The following is a 16,871-nucleotide window of genomic DNA, read 5'->3' as shown; positions in this document are numbered from 1 at the left end:
TTCTGTAATACATATGTGAATATTTGCCCCACAGAGCGCTGTGTTTCCTGGATGTTACAGTAATAGCACCAAAAATAAGCTCAAGAGATGTGACTTGGCCAACTGTCCTGGTGCACTTAAAGGAAGCAGCTCTGCTTTATTTGTCTCCTGGTATTTTCATTTAACGCATTTTTCCCACAGCCACCCATCTCTGCAGCATGGTGGCACTGGGCGCCACCCCCAGCAGTGCTGGTGCCACTCAGGTGAGGGGTCTCCATGCCTCTTCTTTCACTCTGAAGCAGGAAAAACAGCAACAGCTGCAGAAATCCAAGCAGTTGCTTTTCCCTCCATTAGGCTCCAACCTATAACCAAAACAAGTGACTCCTGTGGTCTGCATCTGGAGAACAGCTGGATCCTCTTGCATGAATGAAAGGCCAGGATTTCCCAGGGGGAAAAGAATGTGTCTGCAAAGCAAGTTTCCTTTGCAGGGGTGACATCTCCTGCTTCCAAAACAGCGAATATCCCTCCCAATCTCAGCTTCCTCTTCTTCAAGCAAAGAATTAGACCCATACTGACTGTGGTCCTCAGCCTGAGCCTGAAATGAAGGTTGTGGCAAGAAGAAAAGCCTGGTGAAGCTGTGTCCCCAGCAGGTGCAAGAGATCTCTATTCCTGGTGCCATGGTGTCATGGTGCCATGGTTCCTGCTGTGGTGCCATGTTTGGCCACCACTTCTAACACAGCAAGACTGTCGTGTGCATCCCAGATCCTGTCGAGAGGCACAGCCACGACGTGAAATGGATGAAAAAAGCCATTTTAAACGTTCAAGCAGGGCTCTGATATACAGCAATGCTAGAGCAGGGCTTTGCAAGGCAAGTGCCATTACATAAACTTCAAGCTCTCCAACTTTTGAAGTTGTTTTTCTAAACGTCCCTTCCCCTTGTGCCAGGTAAAGGATGTGGAGGAGAAGACATCTCTTTTGGAGATGTTCTGGATACACATGAACGAACACACTGGGTCAGACCAGAGGCAGTTTCAATAGTGCCCAGTGACAGGTGATCACACAGGTCCAGTTTTTGAGCGTTCCCATCTCACTCTGAACCTACAGAACGGATCCAAAGCACAGCCCAAACAACTGCATCGGTTTAAAGGGGAGTTTTGGGGCAGTGCAGACATATCTACACATCTGTGGGCAAAACACAGAGAAAGCAGTTCAGTTTCCAGTTTGTGAGATATTTATTTCTTTCCTTCTACTTCCCCTTTCCCACTTTATTTGTGAACTTGTGGACGGACAGAGGGGACATTTCAGTACTTTGTTTGAAGTGGGAAAACCTTTTCTTGGCTGGGAGATGCCAAATTATTCCTGAGGTGTCACCAATCTTTGCCATTTCTGGAAAACCATGTACACAGGCTTGAGGGTTGTACACACTCAGGTAAATCCTTCTGAGACAGCGGCAGCAGAAATGCTACCTTTTCTATAGATTAAACCCTTAAAGCTGTGGCTTCATGCACAGGAGCCTGCAAGGGCACGGTGCTTATGAGTCAGGGGTGGAAAACTGCTACTCATTTCTGCTTATACATACACACCACCTGGAGATAAGATTGCTTTCAGAAATGGGATGTAAAGCTCATTCTGTGCTTTATTCACTGACGCTGCTGTTCCGGAGAGGTGCGGACCCCTCGCTGTGTGTCCCCCTGTGCCCAGAGCTGCCACCAACCTTGTCCTGTTCCCCGATTAGCAAAACAACTGCTGATCTTATTTAAAATTACGAGAGCAAGTCCTCCAGGTAAACCGAACCTGCGCATACAAGCTGGGGAGAGAAACGAATGCAGATGAGTTTATTTTTGCACAGCCTCCTACCACCAGAGCACAGGGAGCTGCTACCATTACATCACCCTCACGGATCAAACCCTGCAAAGGCGCTACGGCTCAATAGCCATCGGAAAATTAACGCTTTGCTGTGCAGGTCGCATGCTGCACTCTCCAGCGGCCAGTCGCTACCCAGCACTTGTTTTCTGTGGTTAGCTGTTACAGAAAGGGACGTCTGAACAACCCCAGCAACCTCTGCCTCCAGGTATTCATCTAACAAAACAAGTATTTTTCTAACAGGACAAAGAGATCGAGTTGCTCCCAATCGGTCCCGAATGTAAGACAAGAGAAGCCACCTGATACCTCAAGGAACAGACTAACAGCTTTGATAGAGGGACATGACTGAGCAGGATTTTCAATTCCCACCCACAGAACTTCAATTACACAAGAAACGGGTATTGTTAGTGTCAATTTTCCTCGAGACCCACGTGGCCTGACGGAGCAGCCGCCGACTGAGACAGCGGCACAGGCATCTTGTCGAGAGCAACACAAAAGCTTTTCTTTGCAGGAAATTAAAAACAAGGAAACAAACACCAGCACTTGCGTAAGCCCCAGACTGGCTCAGACAGAAAATTACCTCGAGACTGTTTGTGTTCCAGATCAATGGATCAGCTGCGGTGCGGGGCAATTAGCACCTTGAAATTATTCAGCAAGCCAAGGGGTTGGAATTTTAGGGGAGGGTGGCAAGGGAAGGGTGAGAGCGAGCAGAAATAACAATAGATCTTTCGGGATACAAAAGTCAATGCTGGGCTCGGGCTGAGCCCACAGTCGGTGCAAATGTGGCTGCTGGATGCTTTTGCAACCAGGCAAAAGGGGGACAGGAGGGAGCTGGGGGGCTGCTGACGCGACATCCCAGGAATGGGTATATAGTACGAGCATGGAAAGCAGAGCAGATTCCTTCTGGCTGAGACTAAAGATACCTGCCCAGTTATACCACAAGCCTGTTTTCTGCTGTACCCAGCAGTCTGGGCAAAGCAAAACTACTCTGCAAACAGCTCCTGGCTGTGCTAGATGTGCAGAGGGTGGCAAACACTCGGAGCAGTTCCCAGTCCGGTCAGGGCTCTGCCCACGTCTGACAAGGCTCAGGACCAGCCCCGTTCAGAGGAGCGAGCGTCCCCGCAGGGGCTGCTGACCCTCTCCAGCCACACACCCAAAACTCTTCGCTCTTCTGGATGTTATGAAGATATTGGTCTGGTTATTCCTGCCACTGTTATGACCAGGAAAGTCTCATTATTTCATATGTGCTGGCATAATGATTATTTAAATATAACATGCTTTACTGTTGCAATCAGAGAAGGAGGAGGGAGGGAAGAAGAGATGCCTGTGGCCAACTCCAGCGTAACCTCTTTCATGGCCTTTCTTTAAACACAAGTGGCCTTTGCTGTGGGACACGGGGGCTTTCTCCACTCGTCCTAAACACCACCCCACAAAGAAGCCACATACCAAAAACACAGGATTAAATCAACTATATAAGAAAGCCTTGCTCCTTTCTTACAGGTCTCCATGGTTCTACTATTAATTTAGGATGAAAAGAAAACCAGCCCTGTCCAAACAGTTTTCTATTATCAAAAACGTGTTTGCATCTAATCTGAACACAGGGAGGCCAAGGCAAAACTCTTTCAAGGCACTGATGCTCTTAACACTTTGAAATCATGCTAATCTGATAAGGCACTGAGGGAATTATGCAAGTAAACAATGCCAGGCTCTGATAAAGGAGCATTAGAGATCGGCACGTCACGTATTTAGCGCTGGGAGGAGAGAGAAGCCATGGCTGGCACCGCTCCCCGCAGCCCCCACCAGGAGAAGCTATGGGGAGGAAAGTCGGTCTGTCCCACCCCTGATGGCTGTAGCCCATGACAAGGAAAATTAAACAGCAGGACGCGAGCGCGGCTGCTCACAGCTAGATTTTCCTGAGCATTAACATTTGATCCCAGCAATTCCTTCGCCAGGATACTGAGAGATGGAGGAGGAGGAGGACAAGTTAGAAGCCGGGAATAAACACAACAGCCAGGATGCGAGGGTAAGCTGCAACCCCAGCAAACGAGAGACAGCAGATTTCTTTCTTCTTGCCTCTGCGTGGTTGGTTGGTGTTTGGTAAAAGCGGAGGCCTCTCTGCATTCCAGGTTGCTGGAAACACTTTGAGCTTTGTGGAAATGATGCGGGAAGGCTGCAAGCTGCTGCCTGTCCCCCCGCCGTGCCAGCTTCGCTGGGAACTCGCCTCCCATCTCCCTGCAGAGCCCTCCAGAAAAACAAGCCTCGCAGCTGGGGAGAGCTGAGCTAAGCCTTAACTCCTAAATTCTGCTTTCTAATTTAGGGGCAATTCTTCTAAAGCCTCTCCCACCCTGGGACATGAGGAGCCTGACTTTGTGCAAGCGCCACTGTGGGACTCAGAACCTTGGATATCAACCCCCAAAGCAGACCCATCCCAGGGCAGCAGATGCTTCTCATGAAGTTTTGTTGCTACCTTCTTCATCTTGTTTTCCTTATTTATATAATGGGGATGCAAACACTGTTACTTCAGGAATGCTAATGAGTGCTCAATAGCTGCAAAGCATTTGGAAGGTAAAATGGTAAAATTATCACCCTGAGCAACAAAGAACAAGATGGTTCAAGAGCACACACTGATGAGTTACAACATCCCACTACAAGGGAGCACCCAAAATCTCCCAGCAATTCTTGCTCGAGGGACCCGGTTCAGTGTTCTATGTTGTGAGAGATGCTATGGCATTTTTACCTCCTCTTTGGTATTTGATTCCATTATTATTATTATGGTAATTGCCAGTGGGAAAAAAGAGATCAACAAGTTGAGCAGAAGGGGAAGACAGACTCCAGGAGGGGCTCAGGGATGGCATGAGGCAGGAATCACTGCCCTCTCCTCTCCTTGGCATCTGCTGTCCGGAGCGTGATGCAACAGGAGCCACGCACGGAGAAGTCCTGGTCCCCTCGATGTGCAATACGGGACCTTTCCCTGGAGCAGGGAAGGGTGAACAGGGACACAATGACTCTTCCATTTCCCACTCATGTTTTCACAATGATTGCACAAACCTGAGATCTTTGAGAGCTTTTCCTCTGCCTCCAGCAAATTTGGTTGAAACTAGCCAAGCAAAAAGACTCATCTTTGCAAGTGTACAAATCCCACTTTGCTATGGAGAACACCGGTGGTCCTGAGACAGCCAGGCTTTTGGATAATCCAGCGCTAAGCACCACTGAAACAGCAGCATTAGTAAATTAAAAATGAGATGCTTTCCACACCAGGCTGTATACTTTGGAGGCAGCCAGTTCACCCCAACAGGATTCCGACAGCTCAGGATTTTACTGCTTTATTTCCACTCCTTTAACCATGAGATCAATGCAGTTGACTCAGAAGAAACAGGCAAAAAAATTCTCTTGCGCTGAGATGGGTCTGAAGCTAAAACGTATTTTTCCTCTAGTTCTCCAGAACGTTCAAGAGAAATACAAATATGGAACAGGACTGACACTGGAAAGCAAATAGCATTTAGTCACCCACACAGACCTCTAACAAGCACTTTACTGCATAAGTGAAAATCCCCTGCAGAAGCAGTTTAGTTCAAAGGAAGGAAACCTTTAGGAGAGTGGTAGGAGAACTCCCTGACCACTCATTTGTGGGAAATTAGAGGTAAAAACAAAACATAGAAGGGAAACCAGAATGGTTTCAGTGGGAAACCTCCAAACTGAGGAAGCAGTTGGGCTGCGGTGGCCTGCTAGCACGTAAACATATAGCGTACTTGCGTGCATCTACATACATGCTCCTATATATAATACATAAGCACAGCAGCTTCTGCACACACGGCAATGCTCTCCCCTCCCGACCAGCCCCATTTTCAGTGAGCAGCACCATCAGGACAGGCAATTTGTCTTCAGGCCACACGTGTGAGCTGGCATCAGGAGCATTCGTCCTCTTTTTGATCCCAGTGTGTTGGTTCATTCTATTTCTGTATTTTTGATCTGTAACCCAGGACAGAGGTTTTTGGCGCTGTTGCTGGAAGGTCAGGGAGGGACCACAGAAGAGCGAGTCCCAGGCACAGAGCCCTTGCAGAGCATGATCTGTCAGCTGCCTCCACCAGGAATTTGCTGTGTTTTGAATTCAAAGAATCTCTTTCAAAAACATAAAACCCACTCAGGCCTCCATGCCAAGATGGTAAACTGGCAGCCCAGAGCTGGTGGAATAGCACAGGGTACATCCCACGTTCAGATGGTGTGGCCACCAGACCAGCGAGAAGATCCTGGGGAGAAGGAAGGGATGGGGTAGGATGGGGTAAGAAAAGGCAGATTCAAGAGAAACACCCTCTGAGAACAGGCTGTTGGGCAGCAGAAAGTGCCTGCAAGCTGATGGGGAGCTAAGAACCACCCCCTGGATTTCTTTCTCCCTCCAAAGATTATAAAAGACACTTCCTAACTTAGACCGTACTTTCATTAGGTGCCAGTGAAGATCTCCTGATGATTTCTGGCACTGTCTTGTTGACAGATTTGATAAGAGAGTCCAGGAGATGTGCCAGAGAGGACAGGAGGTTCAACCAGGAGGACAACTTTGGTCTTGAGCCCCTGTCAAACAGTCGGGTGAGGATGAGGAACAGGAGATGAATACATGAGGGCGAGCTGTGTATATCAACCATGTGAGGATACTAAATGCACATTCTCTTCAGGAGTTCCCAAGAAAACTCATATGTATACATGTCAGATGTCCCAGGAGAATACATCAGGGTGGGGGGTAGCCACAGGGCTGGGTTTTCAAATGACAGAAGAGCACAAACCTTGAAGGAATGGCACTCAGGAGGTTCCAGCAGTCCTACTTCTAAAGCCCTAATGCCCACATGTCTGAAGAAGGTCTAGAAAAGCAGGTGAATACAGGGGCTGGGAGCTTCCCCTTGCACAAGGCAGGCAGATATTTAAAGAAGCAACAGCAGAGAAGAGCTGGGCTGTGTCTTCCCTGCTACAGACAAACCACGGCATCCCGTTTTTCAGTGCCCAAGTTTAAAAAAAGTCCCCCAAACTGGACAGTTCATGACCACTGATCTCACAAGACAGGACCAGGGGATTTTATTATCACAAATGCTTCATCACAGGATCACCCCTCCTGCAGCTTCACACCCCAGGGTGGGGACAGCCCTTCCTGGGAAGGGACAATTCACACAGGATCAGAGCATTTAATCGACTAACCACACACTCCCACTGCCTCCCCACCTTCTCAAAACACACTATTTATTGAATAGGCACGAGTGACGATACAATAAATACATACGATGGTGATCTTCCCTGGGTGGATAAGAGCATCTTCTCTCCTCTGGAGACCCACTTGCGCTGGGTACAAGCAACCGTGCGCTCTCCCTGCATCGTCACCGTTCACCCACTCACGTTCTGGCACGTGAATGTTCTGCTTAATAAACTTTCCTGCAGTTTGTGTTTCTTGGTAACCCTGCGGTAGTAGTCATGGTGACAAAACTGGGGTCCTTGGCAACACACCAATGATGCTGCAAATCTACAATGACTAATCCTAAAAGCCTAATTTGTAGAACTCATTTAAATGCTTAAAGATATGCAGGTCACTGCAGGGGTCGATTTAATGGCTATGGCATATCTGGTGGTGAAGCAGTTGCTACAGGAGAAGCAGCCAGGGCATCTTCTGGTCATAAAACTAAGTGGATTTTTAATGCAAGATGTAGACTAAAGAGATTAAAAGGAAAGCACAATTTAAACACAGGCACAATAACAAACCCAGCTGATTTCCAGACAAAGAGCTGGCCAAAGCTTCCAGATGAAACGTTGTTTTAAATAACAATCCCACGCAACAATATCGCTGATACAGTATCGCTTGGTTTATTTGTGCCTATTCAGAACGTAATGAATGCCCTTCTCAACACATCTTGCCCATGAGCACACGAAACCACAGCACAGCAAAGGCAGTTCCCCACATGGGCCCTGTTAAAGGCACATAGAGGATGCAGATGGGGACTTTCCAGTGCGGAGGTTTCCAGCAATGGGCCGAGCATCTGTCCCATGCTGTCATCCGCCCTGGATCTCCGCCGGGGGAACGCATGCAGGACAGCGGCTCTCGTTACCTATTCAGCGTCTCAGGCTCTCAGCGCTCTGCTGGCACTAAAAAATTCATGGCCACATCTTCAATTAATACGCTGGCGACGTCACCGAGGGAAGAGTGCCAAAGCGAGCACAGCGCTGTAACTGCGCTCGGCTGGACTGACGGGGCAGCGCTGGAGCCATTGGCTCTTCTTTGCACAGCTTTTGCGTTTCCCCTCTCCAACCGTCTGCCACCTGGCACTGAACACACACAGGCACGAGGAGATGGAGAGCGGCTCCTGCTAACACACACACCAGCAAAAACCCCTCTGCGTTGGGCTCTCTCCCTCTTTACACACAAAGCAATAAGAGCTGTAGACACTACTTACCCCACAGAAAGCAAATCACACTGGACTGAGGCTGTAGAGTCCTAAATCTTTATTCCAGGGTGCTAAACAATTATCACTCACCTAATTTGCTGTGGTTTTGAGTAAGCATTCACATCACTCAGTATCAAGCATCAACACACAGCCAGGCTAAGCTGTTTGATTGCACAGTGATGTGATTTCCATGTCCTGATCCACCACCTTAACCCTCTGCCCTTCCTACATAGGCATCTGCTCTCATCTGACCAGGAGCAGGGACACGAAGCACATTCATGTGGCAGAAAGTAGGCTGCTTTACTTAAAAACAAGCAGACAAAAAGACTTGTTTGGTAAAATCCTAGTTCTACTTATCAGGACTTAACTCCCCACTCCTTAAAACTGGATGCGACATAACTGCACTTGCCACCATGGCTGACACACAGCCAACGCGAGCGCAAAGCACTGCTGGTTCCCTCCATTAGTTTGTCAACGTTTCTGTTCCTGCAGAGGAAATTGAGTTTAAGCAGGAGTTATCTCCACTCGCACTTCATTATATTGCTGTAATAAAGCAATAGCAACAACAATAATTATTACAGGTACTAATGATTTCTACTCCATCTTCAAGAGCAAAGCGTGCCACATGATGTATATAAGGTTTGCCCGGATGCAGTCAAGATGCTTCTTGGGTAAATTCATGCAAAACAAATGCTCTGTAAGTCTTGAAGATAGACTTGGCCTTTGCTCTTCTGAAAAACAAAACCCCTCACTGATCCCCCTGGGGCCTGAACCAGCGATCCTGGAGGGCTTGGACAGTTAGACACGACCTCTGGTCACTCAAAATAGCACCTGCGACTCCTGAAACACAAGCTTTAGACCACCTGACCACAGAGATGTCGTAGCTCATTAACAGGACGCATCTACTATAGTAAGAAACCTGAATATAGATTTACACCATTGGTATTGATATTCTGGTGTTAGTGCTTGGATATGAACAGCACGATGACTGTTTCCAATCACAAGGAACATAAATGGCAATGCTATAGGCCAGCTGCAAAAGATGGGAGCCCAAAGCTGGCTTTCTGAATCCATGTGTGAATATGGGATTCAACTGAAGTTGCTTCAACCATGGCTCCATTTCACCACTGGGGATAACAGGTCTAGTTACCCTCTCCCCATGATACTGTGAGGCTTTAATTAAATCACTTGTGTAATTCCGTGATACACAGCGTTCTAAGTCTCTATGCAGCCTGAAATCCTGGACATGGGGATGTAAAGAGGTTTTTGCTCATGTTTTTTTCAGCCACGCCTATTTGGGCTTCTCTTGTTGAAATAACAAACCCTGCAGGGTCCCCATCAGTGATGTGGCTCAGTGCTGCTGCCTGTGTCACCTCCAGCAGTCCCCTTGTCCCCAGTCCCATCCGGAGGACCACAGCTGATGTTACCCCCTGTCCCAAGGGCTGCCCCTGCCCCCGAGCCCCGGCACTGCCACCTCCCAGCACTGGGAATGGGGCTGCAGGCCCTGCACAGCCACATCAACATTTTGCTATGGAAAATAAAAGCAAAACAAGGGCCACGTCGCACCTCTGCAGCACTGGCTAAGGGCACCTTGGGGTTTGCTCCATTTGTGCCACTGCAGCTGGGCTGAGCCCCTGGGCATGGGTGTCAGGTCCCGCTGGCAGTTCAGGGAGCGCTTAGGGATGCAAAAGACAAGATACTTTCAGCTGTGACTCAGCTACTGCAGAAGAGCTCCCTATAAAACACCGCCTGTGAAGCTGTCGAGTTTTTGATGGCTGCTGCACAAGCAATTGCAAGATCTATTCCCTGCTATGCTTAACACTTACCTCCTGCTGAAAACTCAGTGTCTGTCATGGACACTTAAAGCTCAGCTGAACAAAGCATTAGAAAAGCGGCTGTGTGGACCGATGGCGTGGTCAGTCGGGTGTGCAAAGAGGCTACTTGAAGAGGCATTTACCATTTCTAAAACTCTAGGTAGAAGAGACAAAAGGAGATTGGAGAAACAGAGGGATAAGAGATAGAACAGGTCGCTGTGTGGTCCAGGGGACTTGTAAGCTCTTCTCAACATCTGCAGAAGGGTTTGGATCCAGAACCAGAAGCCCTGGGATGATGCTAGTTAAATGCTTCAATGAATTGGACGTTCCCTTCCAGTGTATTTTTAGTTGGCACCAACAGGCATTACATAATGGCTCTTATATAACAGACACACGTACCCTCTTTTGGGCTTTTTGTTTGTTTGTTCCTTCTCTCTCTCTCCTCTTTTTTTCCTCAAATCTTCTCCTTAGTGGGGGATTGATCAATAATTGCACTTTCCATCAAATGAGGGAGGCAAATCCTTAGGAGAAAAATCAAATGGAGTAAAAATATTGTTACTAAGCCTGTGAGTGCTTCTCTCTTGCCCAACCTCAAACAGAATTAACTATTCCCAGAATAGAAATTCCACTAAGGCTTATCTGTAGTTTAAAGGGACAGGCTGTGATTCTGTGCAGACACTACATTTCTCAATACTGGAGGGTTTTTTATCTCATAGTGATGATAGCTCAGGAGACAAAAATAAAGCGGGGGGGAGCACTATGTGAGAAACGCTAAGGAAAAACTGAAGGAGATTTTCTTTATCTGCCAGCAAGATCACTGCCTGTTGGTGCTGCTTTAAATCTTCCCTGGCGTATTTTCTACCTTTTCTTCCTAGCAGCCCTACCGGCAGAGCAACGCAGACCTTTGCTTGCAAACGAGGTGCTGCATGAGAAAAAGAAGAAAGTTTCCAAAAGCTAGAAATATTTCCCTTCCTTTATTTCATTTTCTGAACCTGAGGAGAGCTGAAGCAGGTGTTCTGCCTCTGAATGCAAAAATAAAAACCAGTTCAGTGGCACACCATGAGCTCCACATCACGCTGCCCTCCGGGCTTTGGGGAGGGCTCACTTTGCTTTTGTTAGCCCAGCACAGAAACACAGCACTCTCAGTAATTCTGCCTTTTCCAGGCTGGGCCTCTAAAACAAATGAGCTGCTTCCAGAAAGAGCAGAAAACATCATCTGACAAATAATCACTTTTTTGCCAGCAAGCTGCTCCCTTCTGCTCTTTTGCTCTCCCCCCTCCCCACACCGGTAATGCCACCGATGTTCTCCTGAGCTGCGCTGGGTTTAGAAATAAACCCAGCCCTGGGCTACCTCGATGGGAAGGCATCGTGCTGAGAGCATCGCTGGGTGTCACACACGGGAACAAAAACAACCCTGAAAGAACTGAGAAGGAAAAAATACAAATGCAGCTGCCTGGAGAGCACCAAGTCAATTCAGAAAGAGGGGGTTTGGCTTTCAAAGCTGTCACAGAACACAGTGGAGCCCACTACTGATAGCGGCTCTGCAGGACTGCAGGAGGACAGCCTGGCAGGGCTGGGCATGTGAACATGGGTAAACACCCAAGAAACAGGACAAAGAGGGAGCAGACGGGATAAAAACCAAGTTATCTGGCATGGTTTGGGCTAAAGTTGTGCAGCTGAGGGGAGCAAATCTACTAAGGTATATTATTACATGGGGAATATTCCCTTGCACTGATTTGTGGGCTTCCGACACCTAGCTGTTATGATCTTCAATAATTAACTTGAGATAAAAGTCATTTGCTGGAAGAGCTGGCTTGAGAAGTTGTTTGAGCTGTGAAGATATGAATGTATGAGGCTCCCGCTCCGCCTTGCTCTGCAAGTGGCCCACCATAACCACAAGGAATACAGCCATTTGTCATTCGGGACTGAAAATATTAGAGAAAGAAGTGTCAAAACAAGCAAAAGCAGTAAGTTTACTTGCATTTGTCATGGTTTTCTCCTCTATACAAGCCATTAAGGGATTTTACAATAACCCATCACTTGCAGCACTGGGAAATAGCAAAAACAAGCTTAACTGAGACAAATGCTCATAGTTCTCAGGAGAAATGCTCCTAATTCATTTGAAAGCTACTCTGCCCTGCTGCGCCTCCAGCCCCAGGTGCTCCGGATAAAGGCATTTGATACGGGGTCGGACGCAGGGTTGTTTCTGCTGTTGAGTGCCCTTCTCAAGATCAAAGCTCTGCAGGCAAACACAGCACAACTGCTAAATCCCTTGTTAATGAACCCATCTACATGGCTCTACATATATATCGGTAGCTTGTTCATGCATGTATGCAAATGGGGGGGGGGCGGAAGAAATGATATCCCCAGGAATCAACAGCTGAACATACGGCTGGGCGCTGTTCATCAAACAGACGAGCGCAGTTGCCGCTGCGGCACTTCTGTTGGAGCGGGCAGCAAACAGCCCGTCCGCAAACGGCGCAGCCACAATGGGAGCGCGCTTGGGGGTCTTCCTGCCGGGGGGGAGGAAAGGATGTTTAATTTAAAAGGAAGGGAGCAGCGTACAGACTGTGTGAACTTGTACATGTCAGGTTTCACTCCGACCTACTCAAAAATTTGGCCAAACAAAAGCAGCCGAACTCTTATGAGGACGGAGCAGCATGGCCCTTCTCCATCAGGAGCCTCCTTTGTCCAGCTCCCCATTAGTCCCAGCCAGCAGGGAGGGGGAAGAGCTGCTATAAAAGGTCTCCATGTGCACAGTTATCCCTCACAGCCTTGAGACACAACGCACGGATGTTCAGATCAATGGTTTCAGGGCTCCCTGGTTTCTTGTTTTTATGAGCCTTCTAGGGAAGCACGAGCAACAGGACTGCAAAGAATCCTAACTAACCATCTGCACATGCAAGCATGTCTGCAAACATGCTGCTGCTGGGTAAAAAATAAGCCAGCTTCACTGTAAAGATTGTTCTACTGTTTAAGACGGAATTAAAACAGATTTAACTCATGTAAGTGACATGTAATAAATTTAAGAATAAAATAAAAAGCCTCAGATCTGCAAAATATGAACCATTAATCAAACAGACGCTCTGAAAGACTTCACTGTGAAATCTCTCGTGATTAGCCGTGGGCACCCAGCCAAAAACGCCTGCAAGCTCTGTTTCACTGACATGTATTTTTAAACTGGCTCCAGCAAAGAGGCCATTTGGGGCACAGAACACCAGCTTTGGGGGCTGGGACCAGTCCCCACCACAGATTATCTTGCAGAGCATCCCTCTGTATCACAGTTTCCATCTCCAAGATAACATTCCCCGCTCCTAATTCCTACCTAGCTTGTATGTCTAAATCTGCAGGGCATGGCCCAGCTCCTTCTTACCTTTGTATAGCATCCAATGCAACTCTGCCCCAGTTTGGGGATGAGAACTGTGCACATCTGTAACACACACCACGGAAACAATAAAAAAACAAAACAGGGTTGAAAGATCTTCAGGCATAACACAGCTGGCCTATGGCAGAACCAGTTAGTCCTCGATCATTCCCAATTCTATTTAATGCATTATTTGAAACCACCCAGCGATAGAGAGCCTGCTGCCTCTTTAATAGCCTATTGATTAACTGTATTGCCACAGCCCGTGACATGAACTACTAGAAGCATCTCTCAGACTGCATTAACATCCCCTGCAACTCCAGGAATGCAAAAGGTGCCGGGGCTGGGACAGGAGAGCTGATGCTTCATCAAGCGAGCGGCTCTGCCAACTTGGGCTGAGCGAAATACCTGTTAACTTCTCACAGTTTGCAATCACCCAGAACGCTACAGAGACAGGAGGTTACACTGGTAACAAACACAGAATTAAGCTGACAGTTTTAAAAGATTCGTAAAATGTTGCTTTCCATTCAAATTAGAGGGAAAAAAAAAAAAAAAAAAGACTATTTATAAAAAAGAACTTCCCCCATGGAATGTTCACTCCCTCCTGATGCAGCAAGAGATATTTGGATATTTGCATTACTGCAGATGCTCATCAACAGAAAAGCAAATGTTTAAAGAGAGGGAGCAAAACGTAAGAGTGTGGAAAATAATGCCAGTTAAAAGGGTTTCAGATTGGCCTGCACTAAAGAAAATGGGTAAACAATGCTCATCTAAACTCTGCCAAGACAGTCACCATTCAAAGGGTGCAAAAGACCTGCGGAGTAGTGGTCAGCACAGCAGGACTAAGGGTGTTGGGCCCACCGCAGTTTCTGAGCACAATGAACCACTGCTAAATATCCACTGAACCACTGCTAAATATCCACTGAACCACTGCTAAATATCCACTCCTGTGTCCCGGTCAGAGCCTGCGCTTCCCGCTCTGGAAGCAATGGTGAGGGTTCAAACTCACAGGCACTTTTGGATGTCCTGGAGATGCTCAAGCAGGACAAGGCGCAGACCCAAACGGTGGCTGCAAGGGCAGATTCCGGAGCAGCAGCACCACCGGGGCTCAGCTCCTGTCTAACCCTGCGACACAGCAGCTGGGGAAACGGACACCCTGCGTAGGAAGGTGAGGTGCTAATTAAAAGAAAGAACAGAGCAAGCAGAAAGGCAGGTATCAGCATCTTCGGCGTGTCTCAGCAGCTGGGAGTGATCCGATTAAACTCGCGGTTTTGTTTTAAATGTTTGTACCACCTAAGTTTTTAATACAAGATTTTACTGATTGCTTTACTTGCAACAAACAGATCACAGACAGAGGTACTCGGAAGGGCCCTGCACTTGTTTTCCAAAAGATGTTTCTTGCCCCATGAGTTTACATTTCAACTTAATACAGAGAGACAACGGACGTCAGCAAAACTGCATTCTGGCTGCTTCCACAGCATGAGAAACGTTAGGAGAGTAAAGAAGATAAGCACAGACAAGAATAGTTTAAATTCATTTCTGCAGACATAATCCGAGAAGTGCGAAGTGGAACTTCTCTGTGCATTGCAGGGAATCAAAAGCAAAAGAAAGTCCCATGACGGGGCTTAAGCAGAAGCTCAGCACAAGCTCTTGAGCAAAGGAATAAACCAGGCATCTCCTTATAAACACAAGTTCTGAGAGAACTGACTAAAAGAGATGATGGATGTCCCAGAGAAGGAGAATTTCAAAGTAACACAAGATCAAAACACCGCTTCGCAGCTCCACCCCTCCTCTTGGTGGCGGGAGAGGGCACAGAGCCTCCCAGCAACCCCACGCTCAGCACAGCCCTTGGCTCAGGCTCTTGCCTTCAGCTCCACTTCCAAAGTGCTACCCTGACACAGCTAAACGCTAAGAATTCAAATCAGACCCACCAATCTTGGGTCCTAAAAACACAAATAAAAGGCCAGCTAACTTTTCCAGCTCTGCTGTGCCCCATCGTTGCTCTGGAACGCCACGGGACAGCGGGCTATGAAAGAAAGCACAGAGAGAAGAGTGCTGCGGAACAAAGGCGTTGTGTCTGCGCTGGACTCGCATGACCTCCTCCTCAGGGTAAACAAATCTGGGCTTCTTCTGAACCAGACACAGTCGGAGATGGATCTACACTCCCAGGACTCCCAACTGATCCTGAAGATGAAAGACAACAAGAAAACCCTAAATGGTGGGTTGCTGCAGCACCATCTCTCCCATGCGTGGCACAGACAGCCCTGCAAACAGGTATAAGCAATTTCTTGACCTGCTGGACTCAGGTTAATCATCAATTAGCTACTTATTTATAATTTATTAATCTTTTATAACTTCCCTATACATATGACCTTAATGAAAAGGGGTAATCTTTCTTCTCAATATCGCTGCACATCATCAGAGTTCCTCCATAGGGACAATTTACTACAAATCCCACAATGGCATGGAATTTGGGGGCTATTACCTATGCATGGAAAGCTATACATTCATCAGCAGTCAGGGATCATGCCCCACAGCCCCCTCAGTCCCCAGTGGGACGATTCATCCTGCAACGACGCTGCAAATCAAATCAAACATTAATGCATGTGCCCAGGTGCCACTGATCTCAGTGGGGGTTAAACACCCATTTAGTACCCAGAGGTGGAAACAGGGGTTCCTTGCAGAAAACTTCTCACCAACCACCACCCTGGAGCCTGCTTTACACCAGCCACTCCAGCACAGTTACTAAGGATTTATCGTACACATAAAAATGTTGTTTAAAGCGGTGCAATATTGAGTGCTCTGAAGGTAGGAGGCTGTCAAACTGAGGCTGTCACAGACAGGGACACAATCCTATTTGCCACAAAACCAGTCTTTCTTCTCCTGCCATTTGATTTATTTAGTCTCCAGCTTCAGCAGCAGGAAGGATGAAGCTGTCACAGCCCCCAGCTGCGATTCCCAGCCCAGCCAGATGCCACCTTAATACAGCTTTGGGCATTCAGGTAACGGATCTCAAAGCAGCAGCCTGTAATGATGTGACAGAACTGCCTGCATCATGGAGCAGGCACTGGAGCAGGTGGAATTATCACAGGTAAACTGAGTTTGGGCATCAGCCTTTCTAAGAACCCCAGGCACTTCTAGTAATAGTTAAAACAGAAGCAAAACCAACACAAATACCAGCCTGGGCACTGAAAACCTTAAAATCATGATTATAGAGGTTTAAATCAGTATTTCACTTAAAATTAGAGCCCACTATAAAGAATGAAATCTTAGCAACAACATCACTACACTTCTTAATGTTTGTAGAACTCTATCCGAAATTTACATTTCAACTAAAATAACCTCGTATGTCTCCTTTGCAGGAGTTCAGTTACTGCTTTTTATTCTTCAGCCATTCAGTTTGGGAAGTTGCAATGCATACAACGTTATTTATCA

The 16,871-nt window shown here is 47.4% G+C and overlaps 1 protein-coding gene across 3 annotated transcripts in view; it reads right to left on the bottom strand.

Moving 5' to 3' along the window:
* The window catches only part of CASTOR2 (cytosolic arginine sensor for mTORC1 subunit 2), a 115,701-nt gene that overhangs the window by 21,673 nt on the left and 77,157 nt on the right, over nucleotides 1–16,871 (bottom strand). Inside the window, exon 1 of one of the 3 annotated variants that reach the window (XM_065037175.1) lies at nucleotides 10,085–10,127. The exons of the other annotated variants lie outside the window; for them this stretch is intronic. Within the exon in view, the coding sequence (XP_064893247.1) occupies nucleotides 10,085–10,112 (28 nt within the window). The 5' untranslated portion in view covers nucleotides 10,113–10,127. Of the gene's footprint in view, nucleotides 1–10,084; nucleotides 10,128–16,871 lie in introns of those variants that run through there. 3 annotated transcript variants of the gene reach the window in all.

This window comes from Columba livia, chromosome 20 (genome assembly GCF_036013475.1).
Source record: "Columba livia isolate bColLiv1 breed racing homer chromosome 20, bColLiv1.pat.W.v2, whole genome shotgun sequence".
NCBI lineage: Eukaryota > Metazoa > Chordata > Aves > Columbiformes > Columbidae > Columba > Columba livia.
This window is presented reverse-complemented; position numbering and strand designations above follow the sequence as displayed.